The sequence below is a fragment of the Populus alba genome, chromosome 15 (genome assembly GCF_005239225.2).
Source record: "Populus alba chromosome 15, ASM523922v2, whole genome shotgun sequence".
NCBI classification, from domain to species: Eukaryota; Viridiplantae; Streptophyta; class Magnoliopsida; order Malpighiales; family Salicaceae; genus Populus; species Populus alba.
Window position 1 is genome coordinate 1,049,942 of NC_133298.1, and position 18,865 is coordinate 1,068,806.

The window sequence follows — 18,865 nt, forward strand, 5'->3', positions numbered from 1 at the left end:
TTTGCCGAATGAAAGTATACACGTGGCACAGCAAGTCTTTTCCGTCGACAAGAATTAATAGCCAGAAGGGGAAAAAAATGTAAGCGTTCATGCACCCACGATTTAATATTTGATTGTCAGGGGACTCTGATGATTTTTTTTTTCTTTTTTTTTTTTCTTTTTAAAGTTATGTTTGAATTAGGAATTGAAGAGTAAACAAATTATTAATCTCTCCTCCGTCCACGAGGATGTTGTGGAGACACACTTGTTACGTGTTTCTTGCTGAGAGTGTGAATCGAAGGAAAATACCTACGGTGTAACTACATCAACTTCATTCGTTTTTTGTGATGAACACTTTCACATCTCAAATTTCTCATTACACGAAAACAATAGTGCGTGCGTGTGTGTACTGAAAGAAGAGAAAAAAACCGAAAACTTATTGGGCTCTCACACATCTAAGAGGGCAGCCCATGGCCCATTACTTCAAAATTTAAATTAATCTGAACCCATTCAATGCAAGGGATCTTTTGGGCAGCATAATAATAATAATCAGCGGCTAATTAATTAACTCGTTAGAGTATTAAAAGATCACCAATAGCCATGGTTTAAATGGATGTTTAAGAAGTAATTAGTAATTTTTTAATAATCATTTTATAAGATTCTTTTTAAAGAAATAAAGATAGATAATTAAGAGAGATAAATCCTTGATGATTATATTCTTATAACTTTTGGTGGTAACTTGTGAGAGTATTAAAAGATCATCCATGGGCTCACAAGTAATTTTACGATATTCATGAAATAACTAGTAATCACAGCGACAGTTTTTATTTTGTGTTATTTAAAAAAAAATAAAAAAAAAATAATTAATAAAATATCACCTGTTAATATTATCACCATAACCATCATTTTAACCCTATCCTATCCTCTCTCTCTCTCTCTCTCTCTCTCTCTATATATATATATATATATATATATATATATATATATATAAAGTTATAAAATTCACTCAAACAAGTAACACGGGTCGGTTGTTGAGGTGAAAAGACTATGATCTATTCAACTTTTGCAACTTTAAATAGACTATAACATACACGCAACTTAATAATATATATATATATATTATATGTTTCAAAAGTTTTAGAGTTAGTATGGGAAGCAAGGGCTCTTTTTTATGATTTCTTCTCAAAATTAAATGAAAAAAGTGTTTTGTGAAGTCTCAAGAACTACTATAAAAGTTATTTGAAAGTCAAAAGCGAGGAATCACAATATAAATTCTTCTAACCTTTGAGTATATTATAAAAGTATTTTAAGGTCAAATATATTTTTTATAACCATAACAGTAACACTTAACCACCATGATCATAATTAAAGGGACATCTCGTAAATCATACATGGATTATTCAAGTTTTGTTAAACATGGATCTATATTAATGAATTATATTCAAATTGTTTTAAAAAATAACATCCACAACTTAAAATATTTTAAAAAATAAAACATTCAAAGTACTTTATTCCTAATAGTTAATTAATATTATAGAAACAATTAAAATTTTTTTGTTTAGTTTATAGAGGAATTATCGAGCATTATATTATATGTTTTATGTTTATTGAATCAATTATAGAAATGGAAAGCCAAAATCTAGAGTTCAAAAATCTAATTTGAAAAACAACCCATTGGGTTCTGTTGTTTCAAACACCATTTGTAAAAGGCCACAAATTATTCTTTTGGCCCATAAAAAACCCAAATTGTAATGAGAATTGACTCGACGATGTCGTTTTATATCCGAAAGACAGGCAGCTTTCAAAGAGCGAAGTGAAGCTCGCAATTGCTCTCTGCAATTTCACATTCCCCTGTTCTTCCAATCTCCGTCAATTTTTTTTTTTTTTTAAATGGGTCTAATCTGTCATAAGAGGAACCTCAATTTCTTAAAAAACACAATAACCTTAAAAACAATAACCCAAAATCGTAAAGCCACCAACTTTTGCTCCAAAACCCAAAACAACAGCAACATAGTCAATGAAATCACAACGTTTCTCAACCAAAAAAATTGGGAGTCTTTATTACCCTTGGTATCAAATAAGCTGAGCCCAGATGTTGTTCACTCAGTTATTACAAAACAGGTAAATGATCCTAAACGTTTGTTAGATTTCTTCAACTGGGTTCAGTTTCAAATGGGTTTCTCTCAAAAGTTACAATCCTTTTCGATTCTTGCATTAATTTTATGCAATTCAAGGCTCTTTTCTAGGGCTGATAGTGTTGTAAATCAAATGATAATGATGTCTAGTGGTGGATATTCAGAGATTTTGGATTCATTAATTAAGTCTTGTAAAGAGTTTGATTTGAATAATGGTAATGGTAATGAAAATAGTAATAATAATGATCGCAGGGTAGTTTTTGAGTTGTTGATTGATGGGTATAAAAAGAAAGGGCTTTTTGATGAGGCTGTTAGTTTTTTTTTGGGCGCGAAAAGGAATGGTTTTGTTGTTGGCTTGTTGTGTTGCAATGGGTTGTTGAGTGATTTGCTGAAAGCTAACAAATTGGAGTTGTTTTGGAGATTTTATAATGGGATGTTAGAGGCTAACGTGTTGCATGATGTCTATACTTATACCCATTTAATAAATGCACATTTTAGAGCAGGGAATGCTAAGGAGGGTAAACGCTTGCTTTTTGAAATGAAAGAGAAGGGCTCTAGTCCTAGTTTGGTTACTTACAATGTGGTGATTGGTGGGTTGTGTAGAGCTGGGGAGGTTGATGAAGCGTTTGAGTTGAAGAAGTTGATGGACAAGAAGGGTTTGGTCGCGGATGTTTTTACTTATAGTATACTTATTGATGGGTTTGGTAAACAGAAGAGATGTACTGAGGCGAAGTTGATGTTGGAAGAGATGTTTAGCAAGGGTTTAAAACCTGACCACGTTGCCTATACTGCTTTGATTGATGGGTTCATGAGACAAGGTGACAGCGGAGAAGCATTTCGGGTTAAGGAGGAGATGCTTGCTCGTGGAGTTAAATTGAATCTTTTTACGTACAATGCTCTTGTTAAAGGGGTGTGTAAGTTTGGTGATATGGAGAAGGCAAATGCTCTTTTAAATGAAATGATTATGGTGGGGATAAAACCTGATACCCAGACTTATAATAATATGATTGAGGGATATTTGAAGGAACAGAATACATCACGGGTCAAAGATTTATTGTCTGAGATGAAGAAGAGGAACTTGGTGCCCACTGCATACACTTGCGGCATGATAATCAATGGTCTATGTCGTCATGGATCTATTGAAGATGCCAGTAGAGTGTTTGAGATTATGGTTTCTCTGGGTGTGAAGCCAAATGCTGTAATCTACACAACTTTAATAAAAGGTCAAGTTCAGGAAGGGAGATTTCAAGAGGCAGTGAGAATTTTAAAGGTAATGGATAATAAAGGGGTTCAACCTGATGTATTGTGCTATAATTCTGTAATCATTGGCCTCTGCAAGGCTAGAAAAATGGAAGAAGCAAAGGATTGTTTGGTTGAAATGATTGAGAGGGGACTTAAGCCAAATGTGTATACTTACGGGGCTTTAATACATGGATATTGCAAATCAGGGGAAATGCAAGTAGCTGACAAATACTTCAAGGAGATGCTAGGCTGTGGCATAGCACCAAATGATGTTGTTTGCACAGCCCTGATCGACGGGTACTGCAAGGCGGGTAGCACTACGGAAGCCACTTCAATTTTTAGATGTATGCTAGGACGGGCAGTGCACCCAGATGCGCGGACTTACAGTTCCCTCATCCATGGTCTCTTGAGGAATGGGAAACTCCAAGAAGCAATGGAGCTGCTATCTGAATTTCTTGAAAAGGGATTGGTGCCTGATGTCTTTACCTACAACTCTATCATTTCTGGGTTTTGCAAGCAAGGTGGTATAGGGAAGGCTTTTCAACTTCATGAATACATGTGCCAAAAAGGCATCAGTCCTAACATCATCACTTACAATGCTTTGATCAATGGACTTTGCAAGGCAGGCGAGATAGAAAGAGCCAGGGAGCTGTTTGATGGAATTCCAGGAAAGGGTTTGGTTCATAATGCTGTGACCTATGCGACTATCATAGATGGGTATTGCAAATCTGGAAATCTAAGCAAGGCATTTCAGTTATTTGATGAGATGACATTGAAGGGGGTCCCACCTGATAGCTTTGTCTACAGTGCCCTCATTGACGGATGTCGCAAAGAAGGAAATACTGAAAAGGCCCTGTCCCTATTCTTAGAATCAGTGCAGAAGGGCTTTGCTTCCACTTCTTCTCTCAATGCTTTGATGGATGGGTTCTGCAAGTCTGGGAAGGTGATTGAAGCTAATCAGTTGTTGGAAGACATGGTCGATAAGCATGTCAAACCAGATCACGTGACCTACACAATTCTGATTGATTATCATTGCAAGACAGGTTTTTTGAAGGAAGCAGAGCAGTTCTTTGTTGATATGCAAAAGAGGAATCTGATGCCAAATACTTTAACATATACAGCACTTTTAAGTGGTTACAACATGGCGGGGCGCAGATCTGAGATGTTTGCTCTTTTTGAAGAAATGATTGCAAAAGATATTGAACCTGATGGTGTTACCTGGAGTGTAATGATTGATGCTCATCTCAAAGAAGGTGACTATGTGAAAACTTTGAAGCTGGTGGATGACATGTTGAATAAGGGTGGTAATGTGAGCAAAAACGTGTGTCATGTGCTAATTGATGCATTGTGCAGAAAGGAACATATTTCTGAAGTGCTGAAGGTACTTGAGAAAATACAAGAGCAAGGATTAAATCTCAGTCTCGCTACTTGCAGCACTCTAGTACGCTGTTTTCACAAAGCAGGCAAAATGGACGGTGCAGCCAGGGTCTTAAAGAGCATGGTCAGATTCAAATGGGTTCCAGACTCCACTGAATTAAATGACTTAATCAATGTGGAACAAGACAGTACAGACTCTGAGTATGCTGGTGATTTCTTAAAGCAAATGGCATGGGAAGTTGCTTCCCAGGTGCGGGCCTGATTGCTTGTAATTGGATGAGGGAATTGTAGTTGTAATCCTTCAAACTGTTTTCTTCCTGTAGTTTCATGGGATTATGAATCTGAGCAACATTTTCCAGGAATTAAGTGATGGGCTTAGGCAGCAACGGTGGCAGCTAAGTCTCATGTTCATACAATGTTGGGTTTCCTTGTGAACTAGTTATCAAGTCACATTGGAAGACTTGCAACCTTCAATACTAAAACGGTGTAACAATAAATTTACACCATGTATCTTTGCTTGGAAGGTTACCAAAACAAGGTTTTGGTTGGAGAGTTTGGAGAGAAAGGAATGCCAACTACAGACATCACAGAGGGACGCTTAATACCTCGGGGATAGCTACAGTTTTTCATGAGGTGCTGGCCATTAGAATTTGAAATGGACCACCATTGGTTAGAAGCCAAGGCCTTAATCTCTCCACCAGGTAATGACTTTTACTCTTCATCTTAAATTGGAATATCTCCTTGTTTTGATTTTCTTTTTTTCTCATTTCTCTTTTTCTTGGAGATAAAGCCAGAACTGGTTTCTGGATTTCCACTACAGTTTGAACAATTCCATTGTTTGAAATGGGCCAGACATCGTTTTTAAGCCATTTTTTCTTTGTTGTAGGGATGCACGCCAGTCCTTGTAAGTTTAGTGACTGTTTTCTTGTTAACTTTGTTTCTAGCAGGAAAATATTATTAAGAAAATTAGGCAATGTTGGAATCTGACTGCCTCCTGACATGAAAAAATTTGTCTCAACTCTCAAAAACTTGCCTTGATAGGTTAATGATCTTAGATTCTTTATTATCTTTTCTCTCTTTCTCATCTTATGGTAAACGGTGATTTTACTTAATGATATTTCTGTTGTCTCCCATCTCTAAATAATTGAACTTCAATTGGGGCGGTAAAAAATTCACATGTCAAAAAAATGTATTTTTCTGGCTGTACCTTGTGAAATTTCAGGCAAGGATAAGGAGGTTTGCTTGTGCTGACAATTTGCCTCTGTGAAATCTGTCCTAACAACTGCTTTACTTGGAACAGGTAAAAGCAGAAAGTAGCAAGTCAAAGGGATAAGAATAAATGCATGAGGCATTGATTTGGTTTAGTTGCCATTGACCAAGATAGCTGATGAAGGCTTGAAGCAGGCTGCTATCGCCACCAGCCTTTGGCGCTGGCAGCAAATATAAAAATTTGCAGCTGAGGCAACTAAGTAATGGCTTTGAAAGCGAGCAGAGCAGCGCCAGGAAGAAGATGACGATGATTTTAACTTTTGTCATGTCTTCCAGTTCTCTGTGTAATTGAGCTACGAGGTTGTATACCCTCTTGCATCTAACGATGCTCTTTTGTATCTTCAAGGTCTAGACCTCAGCAATGTTCAAATTTAAAGCAGTTTCATCCGAGGTGCATTGCATGGGTAGTAGTATTTTATTCCTTTTGGTATCCAGCTAAACAATAAAGAAGACAAGAAACCTAGCGACCTGGAGGATTCCTGCAAGGACAACGTTGTACTGATGTTTCGTTACTCTATGTATTAACTACAATTATGATTAAGACATGCTCTTGGACCATCCTTCTCTCTCACGCTCCTTGCAGAGGCCATTATCTGCCCAATCATCTTTCGCTGGTGGGATTTGAACGTGCACCGGGGACAATAGAAGTATGTTTTTGTGGCCAAATATGACTTTTCTGAGACACGAGGAGTGGTGGAAAATGTCTCTCTCTCCAGCTCACCTGGTTTCCTGCATTTGTAAATGGACAGAATTCGGCATTTGTGCTCAAGTTGTAGGACAAGGCTGCCAAAATTCATGCTGAAACACTGCCCGATCTTTTTATCATGAACAATGCCACCGGTTCATGTCTCAATTTGGAAGACAGGCCACAGACTCTTGCGAGGGGGACCTTCTCACGTCAAATTACAAATGTCTTGTCGAGTACGTAATTAATAGAATATTTGGATATTTCATCAATTAATCTATACGTGGGGAAATTTCAGAGAATAAATTATTCCATCTGATTGAAGAGTTATTCCTGATTCGTAAGTGTTTCTTGATCATAAAATTTAATGGGTTATTTTTTGATCGTTTTCTAGAGTGCGATGATACACTGAAACCCAGTTTTGGAGGAAGAACAACCGGGGTAACTTGGAAACAACAAGACAGTAACTTTACAACAACATCATGTCAGAATCCTAAGGAGTTAAGAAGATAAGGCTGTGCAATAACTTTACAGCTATAACCTACCACAATCCTGATGGGTAAAAAAAGGTCAGCTTGAAGGGGAAAGTTTAAGCACCTATTTTGGCTATTACACACAGACTGAACTCGTATACATCTCATGAAGTTGGAAGATTGGCTTAACAGCCAATCACCGCACTTGTAATCAAACAGATTTTGGTCCCATTTTTTTATACAAGAAACCACTTTACAGTAACTAGAATATGATACAGAACTTGTCCCTTGATTTGAATTGGAGACTCCATTCACCGTCTTTCGGTAAAGAGTTTGCCTGTTAACAGAATAACAAGCTCGCCGTCATCAATGGATGATCCTGGTGCAAGCTGTAATGCTGTTTTACCTTCGTCATTCACGGCTCGTGGATTGGCCCCCCTGCATTGTCAGATTTGTAAATGAAAAAAAATGGAAAATGATAAGCATTTATTTCCAAAAAAAAAAAAACATGCATTCAATTTTCATGAAAGTGTCCATGGAAAAAAGACTGGACATGAAGGAAACGTTCTTCCCTCCTACACTAGGATAGTCTTTGAAGTGAAATATAACTGTGTAGGATTTTATCCGCAGAATCATAAAGATCAGCATTGCAGCTATGTGGATAGTGCCATTGATGCCACTACAAAACATAGCGGACGGAAGTGGCCTAGAGACCTGCAACCCAACCAGAGGTCTTATGACATAATTATATGGTAGCTCAAAGTAAGAAGTATGGAGATTCTAAAGGAATCTTCTACTAAAGTCACTTGATCTTAAAACTAAATGTCTGAGGAGCTGTAAAAAGTGCAGAGAGAAAACAGAAATAGGAGCGCTAACAACTATATTAGATGGCCCTGTGTTAAACAAAGAAATGTATTTTTGCAATGCCTTTTCTTGTTTCATGACACTTCACATTCAATGAAATTATCTGACATTGTATTCATGTCATTGCTTCACTGTCTAGACATTATATCAAGCTATCAACATTAGAGGTTACAAAACAAGACACCGAGAACTATCCAAATCTATGGTTCAATTGTCGGAAGCTATTTTTTGGTGGTACTGGAAGACCTTGACATTGTTGTTCACTCCTATAAAGCTCTCAACCAGATCTTCAAGATGTTCGGTACAAGCCATTTCTTGGTACAATGTTAAAGTCTTTGGCTTGCAACCATAATGGTGGAAAGTTTAAAAATGTCACGAGGTCTCTCTGAATTCTCCCTCCAGAATTCAAAACCATACTTCAAAGCCATTATAGGCTATAACTAGTTAATGGCCTTGTATCAAAATGTTCAGTGCATGGAGCATTATAAAAGGAAAGGAAGACAAAACGAAAAAAACATAAAATTTCATAAGAGAGGCTCTTAGAGAGATCAAGGAGAAATGATAGCCTCCAACCATGAATAAGTTCAGATAAATCCAGAAAATTATTGACAAAAACCTAATTATAACATAAATACACAACATGGATGCTTGCCGATGTATTCACAGTTTTACACTATCAAATTCCTTTCCCCCACAATACAAATAGCAAGCAAGATGGAATTTTGATCATGGCATAGAAAGATGTTGGTAGGGAAGTTCAAGAAGCTAGCAGCTTAACAGTGGATGAAAAAACTTTCCATTTTACCAAAGCCGATAGAACTACTTTAAAGAACCCAAGTGCAATGTAGCAAAGCGTAAGGAAGATGTGATGGGTCCTTCTCCAGAATAAGACGATCTATAAATTTTTGCTGGTTAGGACATGAAAAGCAAGGGCTAGAGAAAAGAAAGAACTACCTCCTAAGAAGCAATTTTGCAATAGGATATCTCTTGCTGATAATGCAATAGTGCAGTGCTGTATGACCTTTTGAATCAGAAGCATTTATATTTGCACCATATTGTAGGAGTAGTTCTACCATGCCATTGTCAGCTGTTAGGCAGGCAAGGTGAAGCAAAGGGCATCCATCAGAAATTTCCTTTATGAGCTGGTCCTCACTTCTATTTAATGACGTCAGATAGCTTGCTGATAGCTTGTTCAAAGAATCACCTGCAAAGCAATCAAACTTGAGATCAAGGTTTTCCAGCTCTTCCAACCACATTGGCCATTGTTAAGGACGTACTAAATGATGCTTGTCCATGGATGGCATTGACATCAACCCCAGAGCAGACAATATGGCGGTAAACTGCTTTCTTGTCATTAGCATGGATGCTTTCCCACATCTGTTGCACCACTGGATGTTGATTGTCCCTTGACTTGAATACAAAAACTTTTTGTGCATACTGCAATACAGGAAAACAATTAGATTGAGTTAAAAAATGACATAATCTACTGGCTTATTACAGCTAACCTACACTTACTCCCTAATGAGACATTTCAATCAATAAGCCATAAAAAATTGACAAGGTAAAAAGCAGGGCTAATAACAGGAATTGGATGAACACACATGCCAAAGTAAAGAGTAAAACACTGCAAATTCAGGATGCATGTCAGAGGAAGTTGCAAAATGTGTTGAACTTTAAAATTAGGAATTTTTACATGCATTCTTGCATTCTGTGAGCACATGGTTTCCCCATCATGAATGTAGGTGACAAAAAGCAAAAATCTGAATGGGTTAGGAAGAGGCTGAAAAGTCAAATTGTTTGAAGGAGGCCAGAAAGACAAATCATGAGGATGCCAAATTATCTGTTTCTTTAATACTTAAGTTGACATATATTCGCAACTGCTGAAGCAACAAATGGAATAATGATCAAGTCACTTTATGCAAGGTAATAGTTATTCCCAAGGCACCGACATGTCTTGACTAGGAAGAAACAAACCAAAACCTAAATTACCACTCTAACCAAACTTCTAAACACAGACATGTAGATGCATAATCCCCTAAAGGGACCATACAGCCTTGGGCCCACGCTGCCAGTTAAATGCTTTAAGAGTATTATGATGGTTAGATTAGGAGCTAAAGACCATCAAAAGACTGCTACTGTTGTAAAAGAATCCACATATGAGACAGCTCAGTACTTGTGCCTTTCTTATCTGCATCCTAGTTGCGAGCAAATCTCATTCAAATCTTTCACCATTTTTTTTGTCGTCTCCTTACTTTGAGAAAAGTATCTAAGAGCCTTCATAATCTACCTTTAGACCAAGAACTGGGTCTATCCCCACCCATTCCCAAGTTAAGCCCATAAACTAACTACAGACATTCATTACAGAACTATCAGTGTGAGAATGGTATGTATATGATAAATGACCAATTAGTTTACTAACAAATTCCATTTCTTTTTCATTCTCCAAAAAAAAATCCATCTTTGGTTAAAAAATATATTAGACATGTTCTCTTTTCAGAATGAAAGTCATCTAGGGAGCAAGAGAAAAATGTCACATTGTCACAATCTCCACTGATTGGTTGGGATGTTCTTAAATAAGACTGGGGAAATAAACATGAGATGTCCAAAAGAAATGGAATTATTCAGAGCAATACCTTTGCATGAATAAACTGCTCCTTCACTGAGATAGGATCATCTTGATTGGGTTTCCTTGTGCGGAACTGCTTGTGTCTATCAGATTTAGAAAATCTATGCCACCAAAACTTCCAAATTATTAGTATTGAAAAACAAATCTTGAAAAAAAGAAGAAAAAGAATAGAAAACACAACAGTTTAAAGCATATCAAACTTCTGCATTACTGACCTGAGTGCTTCATCAGAAGTAGAACTTGTTGGATGCAACAACTCTTCCCAAATTGTGTTTGCACAATAATTCCCCAGTGATTGAAACAAGTTTAAGATAGATGGATCCCACACTTTTACATCAAGTGTTAGTGATCTTACCTGCATTGAAGAATTACCACAATGCAACATGAATGTGCAAAAAGAAGGAAGAACAGAGCAAAATACCATAAGTGTAAATATACTCAAACATCAATGAGGCCAAGCTCAAATAAAAGAGAAAGCAAATAAAACAAAAATACATCAAACAATTATAAAAGACCTGGATTTTTCTCTCTCAACACACCCAAATTCAGATATTAACAGCTGTAACAGTGACAGACTTTAAATGATGTGAAAGTTTATTCACTGTAAACTTATTAGAGAGAGATAGAGAGAAGAGAATTGTATGGAATAGGAGTTGAGTTCACACACAGTAAGAAAATGGAGCAAAGACTCATCCATTTTAGGTTCAGGTTTGATGTAAGTATATTTAAGACTGTAAAGGCAACTCCAGGAACACATTATAGTTGCATGTAGACTATTGTTCACACAGAAGAATACAAATATTTCGTCAGTGATGATCTTAATTTTCCTACAAAAATATCACTGGCAGCCTCAATTATAGATCAACTTTCAGGACTAGTAAAAAGTAACAGTTAAATGAATCTGCAGTTTAGTCCCCTCAAAGTTACTAAGAGAGAGAGTGGTATCGAATGGAGTGGTCAAGTGTATGCACACAGTAAGAAAAGTGAAGCAATGACTGATTTTATTTTCGTTTCACTTTTGATATAAATAGATAGACTATCTATAAATAGTGAAGGCATATCCAGGAACACAATATAATTGCAAGTGGACTTTTGCACAGGCAGAGGAATGAAGTATTTTCTCGGTACTGATCTAACTTTCAAATAAGAATATCACTGGCAGCCTCAATTATAGATCACTTGGACATTCAACACCACAAAAATGTAACAGTTAAACAAATCTACGATCTAGTACCCTCAGAAAAGTTAGTAATACCTTGCTTACATGCCCTAACCACCTTATTCCTATTAGCGAGAGAGAGAGAGAGAGAGAGAGAGAACATAACTGTATGGAAAAGGAGTCAAGTGTATACACAATGTAAGAAGAATAAAGCAAGGATTCATTTGATCTAGGTTCAGTTTTGATCAAAGTGTATTTAACAGTGGTGGCTTGTGCATAAACTCAAGAATTGGTGAGGTCAACTGGTAAATAGAAGCACAGTTTTCTTTTAGTATACTTGCTTGCAGAGACATGTGGATGCAAGCATGTCCCCCTCATTCATGTTTGCCTGTGCTTCTCGTGAAACATTACTTTGAAATACAATGCATCTAAGGTTCATGTCTTAGGTTCATCAAAGAAAAGCACAAATTTCCTAATTCTTATCTGAAACTTATCAAGCATTGATAAATTACCTTTGATATATGTACCCCAAGATTACGATGAACACCAGAACATTCAATGCATATAAGAATACCAAGGTTTAAGGATGCCCAGTCTGGTTCAGGTGCACCACAATCAGCACATCTGTCATTCCCAGGTACTCTTCTCAACACATCAATTGGCTTTTCAATTTTTATGGTGTAATCTTGTCGTCGCAAACTTCTAGTTGGATGTAAATGACTTCCAGTATCAAATGTGAACTCCTCAATCTCTGTCTGATCAGGAGAATCTATGAACGAGCCACTCTCACTAATAGAGTGATGGTCACCACTTCCCATCGGACTATAAGAAGGAAACTGACAGATAAATGGGCCATGTTCATTAATATACAAATTGACATAAAAGTTACAGAGTATTGAAAAACTGTAGATATTTACTCTTTCAGTTATCTGGGAACTCAATAACGAAGTGATCACCCCGTTTATCTTTTCAATCCAATCCATTTGGTCTAGTGCATTCTCTGCCTGCATTAAAATCCAATACAATTGAGAACCTTTACAAACTTAACCTATTTCTCAAATTTACAAACTCATTCCTGATTGTAATTTACAGCTGGAAGGAGAATAAGTTTTTTTCTTTTCCTAGTTCTTTTTATATTCAACAGTCAATATCCAGTTACATGTTTGAACTACATTTCGATGACAAACCTGCAAAGTGTAGACTTTCATTGGTGAAATAATTCTGAAGCAGAATCTTAAATCTGATTGATCTGCATCAACCTTTATTGTTGATGTCAGAAGGTTCACAGTGTGATGAGCAACAGATTTTTCATCATGCACACCACCATGGTAGTGAGAAGAAAGCCACCGACTCAACAATCCGTGACCATTTTCAGAAGAACAATTTCTCTGTACTGCAGATTGACTCCCACCTGACTGAAATAAAGCGGTGCATAACATCCAGTGAACAGATATCAAACTCTAAAAGAGGTATATAATTGACAGCTCTCAACATTACATGCTATATTTCAGTGAATGGCTTACGGATGACCAGTTGAATGGCTTGCGATAGTAGTAAAGCATTCCTCGATTATCAAGAACAAAAAACCTTCTTTTCCAATCACCTCTCAAATTTGAGGAACGCTTTGATAGATATCCTTGTCGAATGGTTTGAACCTGTATAATTGTAGTCTTAGCTAGTCATGCAAGCAAAGATTCTTAGCTAGTCATGCAAGAAGAGATACCATGAGGATGAAGTAATTGTAGGGAAAAGACAAAATTTTCAAATTATAGACAAAATCATGTTAAAGGTGAGCTACACTTGCGAACTACCTTCCCTTTAGCAGCAGATTGCATAACCTCCTCTATCACTTTTTGTGAACTCCTAGCAGCAGGTCGCATGCTATCTTCACGAGGAGAACTGAAAATGTCATTTACAGAATGCCTACTTTCTTGATCAATATGCTTCATGAACTCTTGCATCCTTTCATGAAGGGATACTTGATCATAGTTGGAACATTCTCTACATTGTTGTGCATAAGCCAAGACCTATAACATAACAACCAATGGCTCATATATTGTTTCAACTAAGAGAAATTTAACAGGTGAGGCTACAAATATGAAGTAGCCAACTTCTGCAACAAGGAGAGACAATCAAAGAAGAGGACAAGAAAGAATGTTCTGGCTTAATCAGATTAATGGATACTGGAATTTAGAACCTCATGTAGGAGGCAAGCCACAAAATTAACCTTACAAAAAATTATATTAATTGAAAGTCAGTCCCCTCTATAAGTGGGGCAGAATTGGTCGGGTATTATTGAACTCAAAAGACATAGTGCTTAATTGGTACACTTCAATTTCAAGCAACCCTTCATAAACCAGACATTAAGGGCTTTACCCTTTCTGTTCATGTTGTTTGACCAGAAACTTTTATACTCTCCTTTTTTAACCAGTCCTAAAGATGTCCCAAATGGCATAGACATTCTTTTGTTCAAATGGTCAATTAGATCTTCTTAAATAAGAGTTGAATGATGGTAATAATGATTATAAGATCTTGTAGTTTCTTTGAAAAATGCCTTTTCAACCCCATAAAAAAGAAAAATGAAGAAAAAAATGAAAGCTTTTTCCAGGTCACTTATGGACAACTCCACGTTACAAGAATTAAGGACTTGAGAAATTGTTTTTGAAAAGAAAAATGTGCTTTTTAGGGAAACTGAACTAATTTTTTAACAGTATAATTTTGCGAGGGAACAATTAAAATTAAAAAGGACCTGGTTAATGAAAGGCTCCATCTGGTGCAATAGCTCATATCCCTGAAACAATCAAGAATTCAAAGTCAACAACATACAGATTCGAGAATGAATTCAACATTAATATCATCACATGATCACCGAGGTACCTGCTTGAAGAATCTAAGATGAGCATCCATTGTTCCACTAACAGCCTCCAGAAACTCAAATCTTCTCTTGGCCTCGACAATAGAAAGAGCACTAATCTAGAGATAGAAAATCATGTATTATATTTAATCCAAGCTGCTTATTGAGAAATTTATAGGATCCATGTTACTCGGTTGAATAAACTTACCAAATTAAAGCGTGCTTGCTCAAAGGAGGATCTTGCATTGTGCAGTTCCTGGAACGGTCTCTCTACCAAATTAGATTTAAACTGATGGTTACCTATGATTAACTACCTGAACAACCTACACACAAAACTAGATGGTGCTTTAGTATTAGAAGTCAGATGCTATGGATTCTACCTCCTGTATAGCAGAAGCTACATCCATCCTAGTACTCTTCCTCAGTGAAAGAAACTTATCACGCGCCTGCAGCACAACATCAAATTGGAACTGAATTTTGTCATGATCAAGTATATACTGGGCAACACAATCCTCGAAAATTGAAGTATATTAATCATAAATAATTACTCATGCAGAAGAACCCTCTTCAGAAAAGAAAAGAAGTCCTAGCAACACTTCTGAATGGAAATGAAAAACCATTCTATAAAACGAGATAGAAACTAATCTGAAAGAAATTAGCGAGGTTAGACCTAGAAGATGATAATGATGTATTGTTATTAGCTTTATTGGTATGATTATTATCGGATAAAAAAGAATATATAATCAAGAGATTGAAAACCTAAACATGAGGTGGACTTGGATTACAGGTTGCATGTAAATCAATCAATTCTAATGTCCCTTTTCTATGAGTTTTTTCATTCTTGTTTGGGATATAAGCAGCATCTACCACGAGCACCTTTCTCCTGCAACTGCCAGTATATTTTGCCCCTGTATTAGTCTTTCAAGTCCAAGGGATATGAGTTCACATTCCAGAAAAAAACAGAGCAAATGAATCCATAAGGCAGATGGGAAAGGTACACTATGAGGAAATCTATTATGAAGGGCATTTATTACTTGGACCATATTTGTAATTATTTCCATACTTGTACATAAAACACTTGGAAATTTTGAATTTCACAATTGCTGCTTCTATCGGCTTACTAAGAATCTGGATATGTAAATATCTATCTGCATGCAAAACATATGCATTTACTGGGAAACCAATATCATCAAAAATTGAGAGATATTGGTAAATAATTTACTCAAGTTTTCTTTTCTATATGATGATTCTTGGGTTAAGCTTGTTAGTACCTTTGTACCACATAATTTCTCCTCAACATTTAGAAAGGAAACCAGAAAAACATGTTTTGAAATGTTAGTGTGCATTTACAATGCCTTTGTGCAAAAACAACATTGAGATATGACCCAATCAGGAATGAAAATGTAATCACGAGTAATGCAAGCCATCACAATGCCAGCTGAATTACATGGAATTTAGAGAATGAAAACCACAATAAGGTTGCAACAGAGATTATCAGCAGACAAGACACGGAATTTACATGCATACCTTCAAAGTTATATCATAGTATTAGATGAACAACCCACCTGATCATACATCACGGAAGCCTTGTCAAAACGTTTCCGTGCTTCCTGCAACAATAAAAGATTAACTGTAGCTAAGCAACAGTCTTTTTAGAGATAAGTCCAAGATTGTTCTCAGAGCTTAGATGATGGTCAATGAAAAATGGATATATTTCTGATTATATATTATGAGCACACTATAGTTTCAACAAATAAACAACGAAGTCAGTGTATAAGGAATTTTTCTTAAGCAACAGTATTATGAAGTCCAAACTTGCAGGCATTGACTTTTTTATACAAAGAAAGCATCTATTTGACAGGAAATACAAAGTACCTTGATGTCTTGCAGATCAAAATTAACAAAGTGCTGCAACTTATCATTTAGCATGTGCTCCACCTGAGAAGGCCAATTTCAAATGGCGGTACATCAAATCACTTAAAACAGTTTTCCATATTCTGTATTTAGATGGACAAAATGAAAACCATATCTAGCAAGTCCAGGAAGCATGCAAACCGTGTTATAAATTGTCTACCTGTGACCGAAGAACTTCCTTGTATGTACCAATTTCTCTCAACGTGATTGTGAATTTGTTCATAACAGGACCTAAGGACGACCAAAAAAATGCAGTACTAGGTTATGAACAGCTAGTGCATTGAGTTGTTTATTATGTACCTTAGATTTTTTTTTGCTTTTTTGATAGAATAGGTCCCTTGAATTTTACATTTAACAGAAATTATGGTAAATATAACAGCATTTGGAAAGAAAAAAAAAGTGATAATGATAAAAGCATGAATAAGATACATGTAGCAGGCTGCGCAACAATACATGTTGCTTCATCTTGACTGGCCAAGAGCTAATGTGATTTGAGTATATTTCACACTCTAAAGAAAAAACCCCAAATCTAAACTCAAGACTGGCTTTTCAAAAGCTAATGTGATTTTATTAACATTGATCCTGTCATGAAAGTGATTCAATATTAAGCTACGCCCAATTACAGATTACCTTGGCTAAGTATCACTTAATTATGCCCTAAACTAATAATAAAATTATCCATTCCAGTTAAAAATGCATGCATGCAACAAATGAACAGAAAATTTTGACATGCCGCACGAACATTTGCACCATACTATGGAGCAAGTCAGCTAGTTACACCAGTGATTATCTTCACATAATATCAGGATAAAAATAAGGGACGATTTCAGTTGGAGGTAGATGTTGAATTTCAAATGCAAGTCAGTCCACATACTTCACAGCAAGTAACCATGTATGCTTTCTATCCGTCAAAGTTACAAGACAAAGCAGTTCACTCAACTGGGGCAATAGCTAACTCTCTACATAGCGACACGAGCAGAGTTACAGGCAGAGCATTGCTCTTATCCAGCAACATAAAAAGCAACAACAAATTCACTTGATAAGCAAAAACAGAAAACGTGGATATTACCTCCAAAAGCAACACAAATAGGATCATTATGTCCTCCTCCAAAAGCTTCAAGCGCACTCGCAAAAGCAATATCCCCATCATATCCTTCTCCAAGCCCTTCTCTGCTTTCAACAAAACAACACTAAGCAACGTTTTCGACATCACAGAATAAACTCCAAATTATACGAACGACAACTTAGACTTACGTGTACTTTCGACATCCTTTGTAGAACTTCAAACACCTCCCTCGTAATGCCTCCGCGCTTTCTTCCATGCATTGCATCTATTTTCACACCAATTTGCTACAAATTAACCATAATCCAAACACACACATACACTTGAAAAAAAACGTGCATAAATTCATATTGTTCACGTGCAAAATTCACAATAAACACATGTCAAGTAAAATTTAAAAAATAATTACAGCAGAATCCTTAATGCTGAGTAATTACAAACAATTAATTAATAAGGTAGCTTAGCATTTGGAATTATATTTCTTGTCCGCCAGCTAAAATTAATGCAAAAAAGAAAATGTTTAAGAAAAAAACTGCGTTCAAAATGCTATCAATGCAGTGTGGAATTCGTGGAGATTAAAGGATCAGAAACAGGAAATTTCGGTTCAGAATATCGGCGACGAAACTAAAAGAAGAGAGAAACCTGTTGCCGAAACATCGGCGAATCGTCAAGTTTAGAGAACTGCATTTTTATTTTTTTTGAAATTTTTCTGCAATAATAATTCAAAATTCTTCTTCTTCTTCTTCTTTGTTTGTTCTGTCGTTTTAGCTTTCGAATGTGTGCGTAAAGAGAGAGGCGGAGAGGAGACAGCTCCTTTTTCTTTTTTACTAAAAAAGGAGAAAATGCGTGTAGTTGATTAACGGCCGCAATCGATGGAATTTTTGCGTTGATTAGATTAGAAGGATTTATCAAAGCAGCCTTCTTTTTGGGCGAACTTTAATGGCTGTCTCTCAAAAACCGCGCCCCCGCCCTTTGTTTTCGCTCTCTCTAAACAAAAAGAAGAACCTCTCATTTTCGTCCCTTTTTTGTATCAATTTAGCAAATGAGTCCCTGTATAAAAAATATTTGGTCCTGTAATATATCACATTTTGTCAGTTTCACCCGATGAGAATCCATTGCATGTTTAGCTGGCTTACTTGGCTGTATCATGAAAGGAAGAGCTTATGGAGAAAAAATTAGGTTACAAATGTGTTTAGTTATATGTGTTAATGAATAGCTGTTTCAA

At 36.3% G+C, this 18,865-nt stretch overlaps 2 protein-coding genes across 5 annotated transcripts; one reads left to right on the forward strand and one right to left on the reverse strand.

Annotated features, from left to right (window-relative positions):
• The first annotated feature begins 1,779 nt into the window (after nucleotides 1-1,779).
• On the forward strand, nucleotides 1,780-6,568 carry LOC118037740 (uncharacterized). 3 transcript variants are annotated; one of them, XM_073404924.1, is made up of 3 exons: nucleotides 1,780-2,100; nucleotides 2,613-5,434; nucleotides 6,034-6,568. In XM_073404924.1, exons 1-2 carry the CDS (start codon nucleotides 2,072-2,074, stop codon nucleotides 4,993-4,995), a joined length of 2,412 nt encoding a protein of 803 aa, XP_073261025.1. In that variant the 5' UTR covers nucleotides 1,780-2,071; the 3' UTR covers nucleotides 4,996-5,434; nucleotides 6,034-6,568. The 3 variants fall into 3 exon arrangements, 2 of the variants coding, with proteins under 2 accessions (XP_073261025.1, XP_034899722.1); XM_035043831.2 differs by having other exon boundaries at nucleotides 1,780-5,434; XR_004685662.2 differs by lacking the exons at nucleotides 1,780-2,100; nucleotides 2,613-5,434 and adding an exon at nucleotides 5,441-5,637.
• Nucleotides 6,569-7,129: 561 nt separating this feature from the next.
• Nucleotides 7,130-18,593, reverse strand: LOC118037741 (ADP-ribosylation factor GTPase-activating protein AGD1). Of its 2 annotated transcripts, XM_035043832.2 has the most exons (20): nucleotides 18,283-18,593; nucleotides 17,832-17,908; nucleotides 17,647-17,747; nucleotides 16,738-16,808; nucleotides 16,539-16,601; nucleotides 16,229-16,273; nucleotides 15,044-15,109; nucleotides 14,872-14,919; nucleotides 14,687-14,782; nucleotides 14,559-14,600; nucleotides 13,621-13,836; nucleotides 13,333-13,464; nucleotides 12,997-13,224; nucleotides 12,727-12,813; nucleotides 12,322-12,645; nucleotides 10,866-11,005; nucleotides 10,658-10,751; nucleotides 9,302-9,461; nucleotides 8,979-9,228; nucleotides 7,130-7,598 (listed from the first exon to the last, which is right to left on the reverse strand). In XM_035043832.2, the coding sequence occupies exons 1-20, from the start codon at nucleotides 18,325-18,327 to the stop codon at nucleotides 7,472-7,474; spliced, it is 2,412 nt and encodes an 803-aa protein (XP_034899723.1). In that variant the 5' UTR covers nucleotides 18,328-18,593; the 3' UTR covers nucleotides 7,130-7,471. The 2 variants fall into 2 exon arrangements, with proteins under 2 accessions (XP_034899723.1, XP_034899724.1); XM_035043833.2 differs by lacking the exon at nucleotides 16,738-16,808.
• Nucleotides 18,594-18,865: the final 272 nt, after the last annotated feature.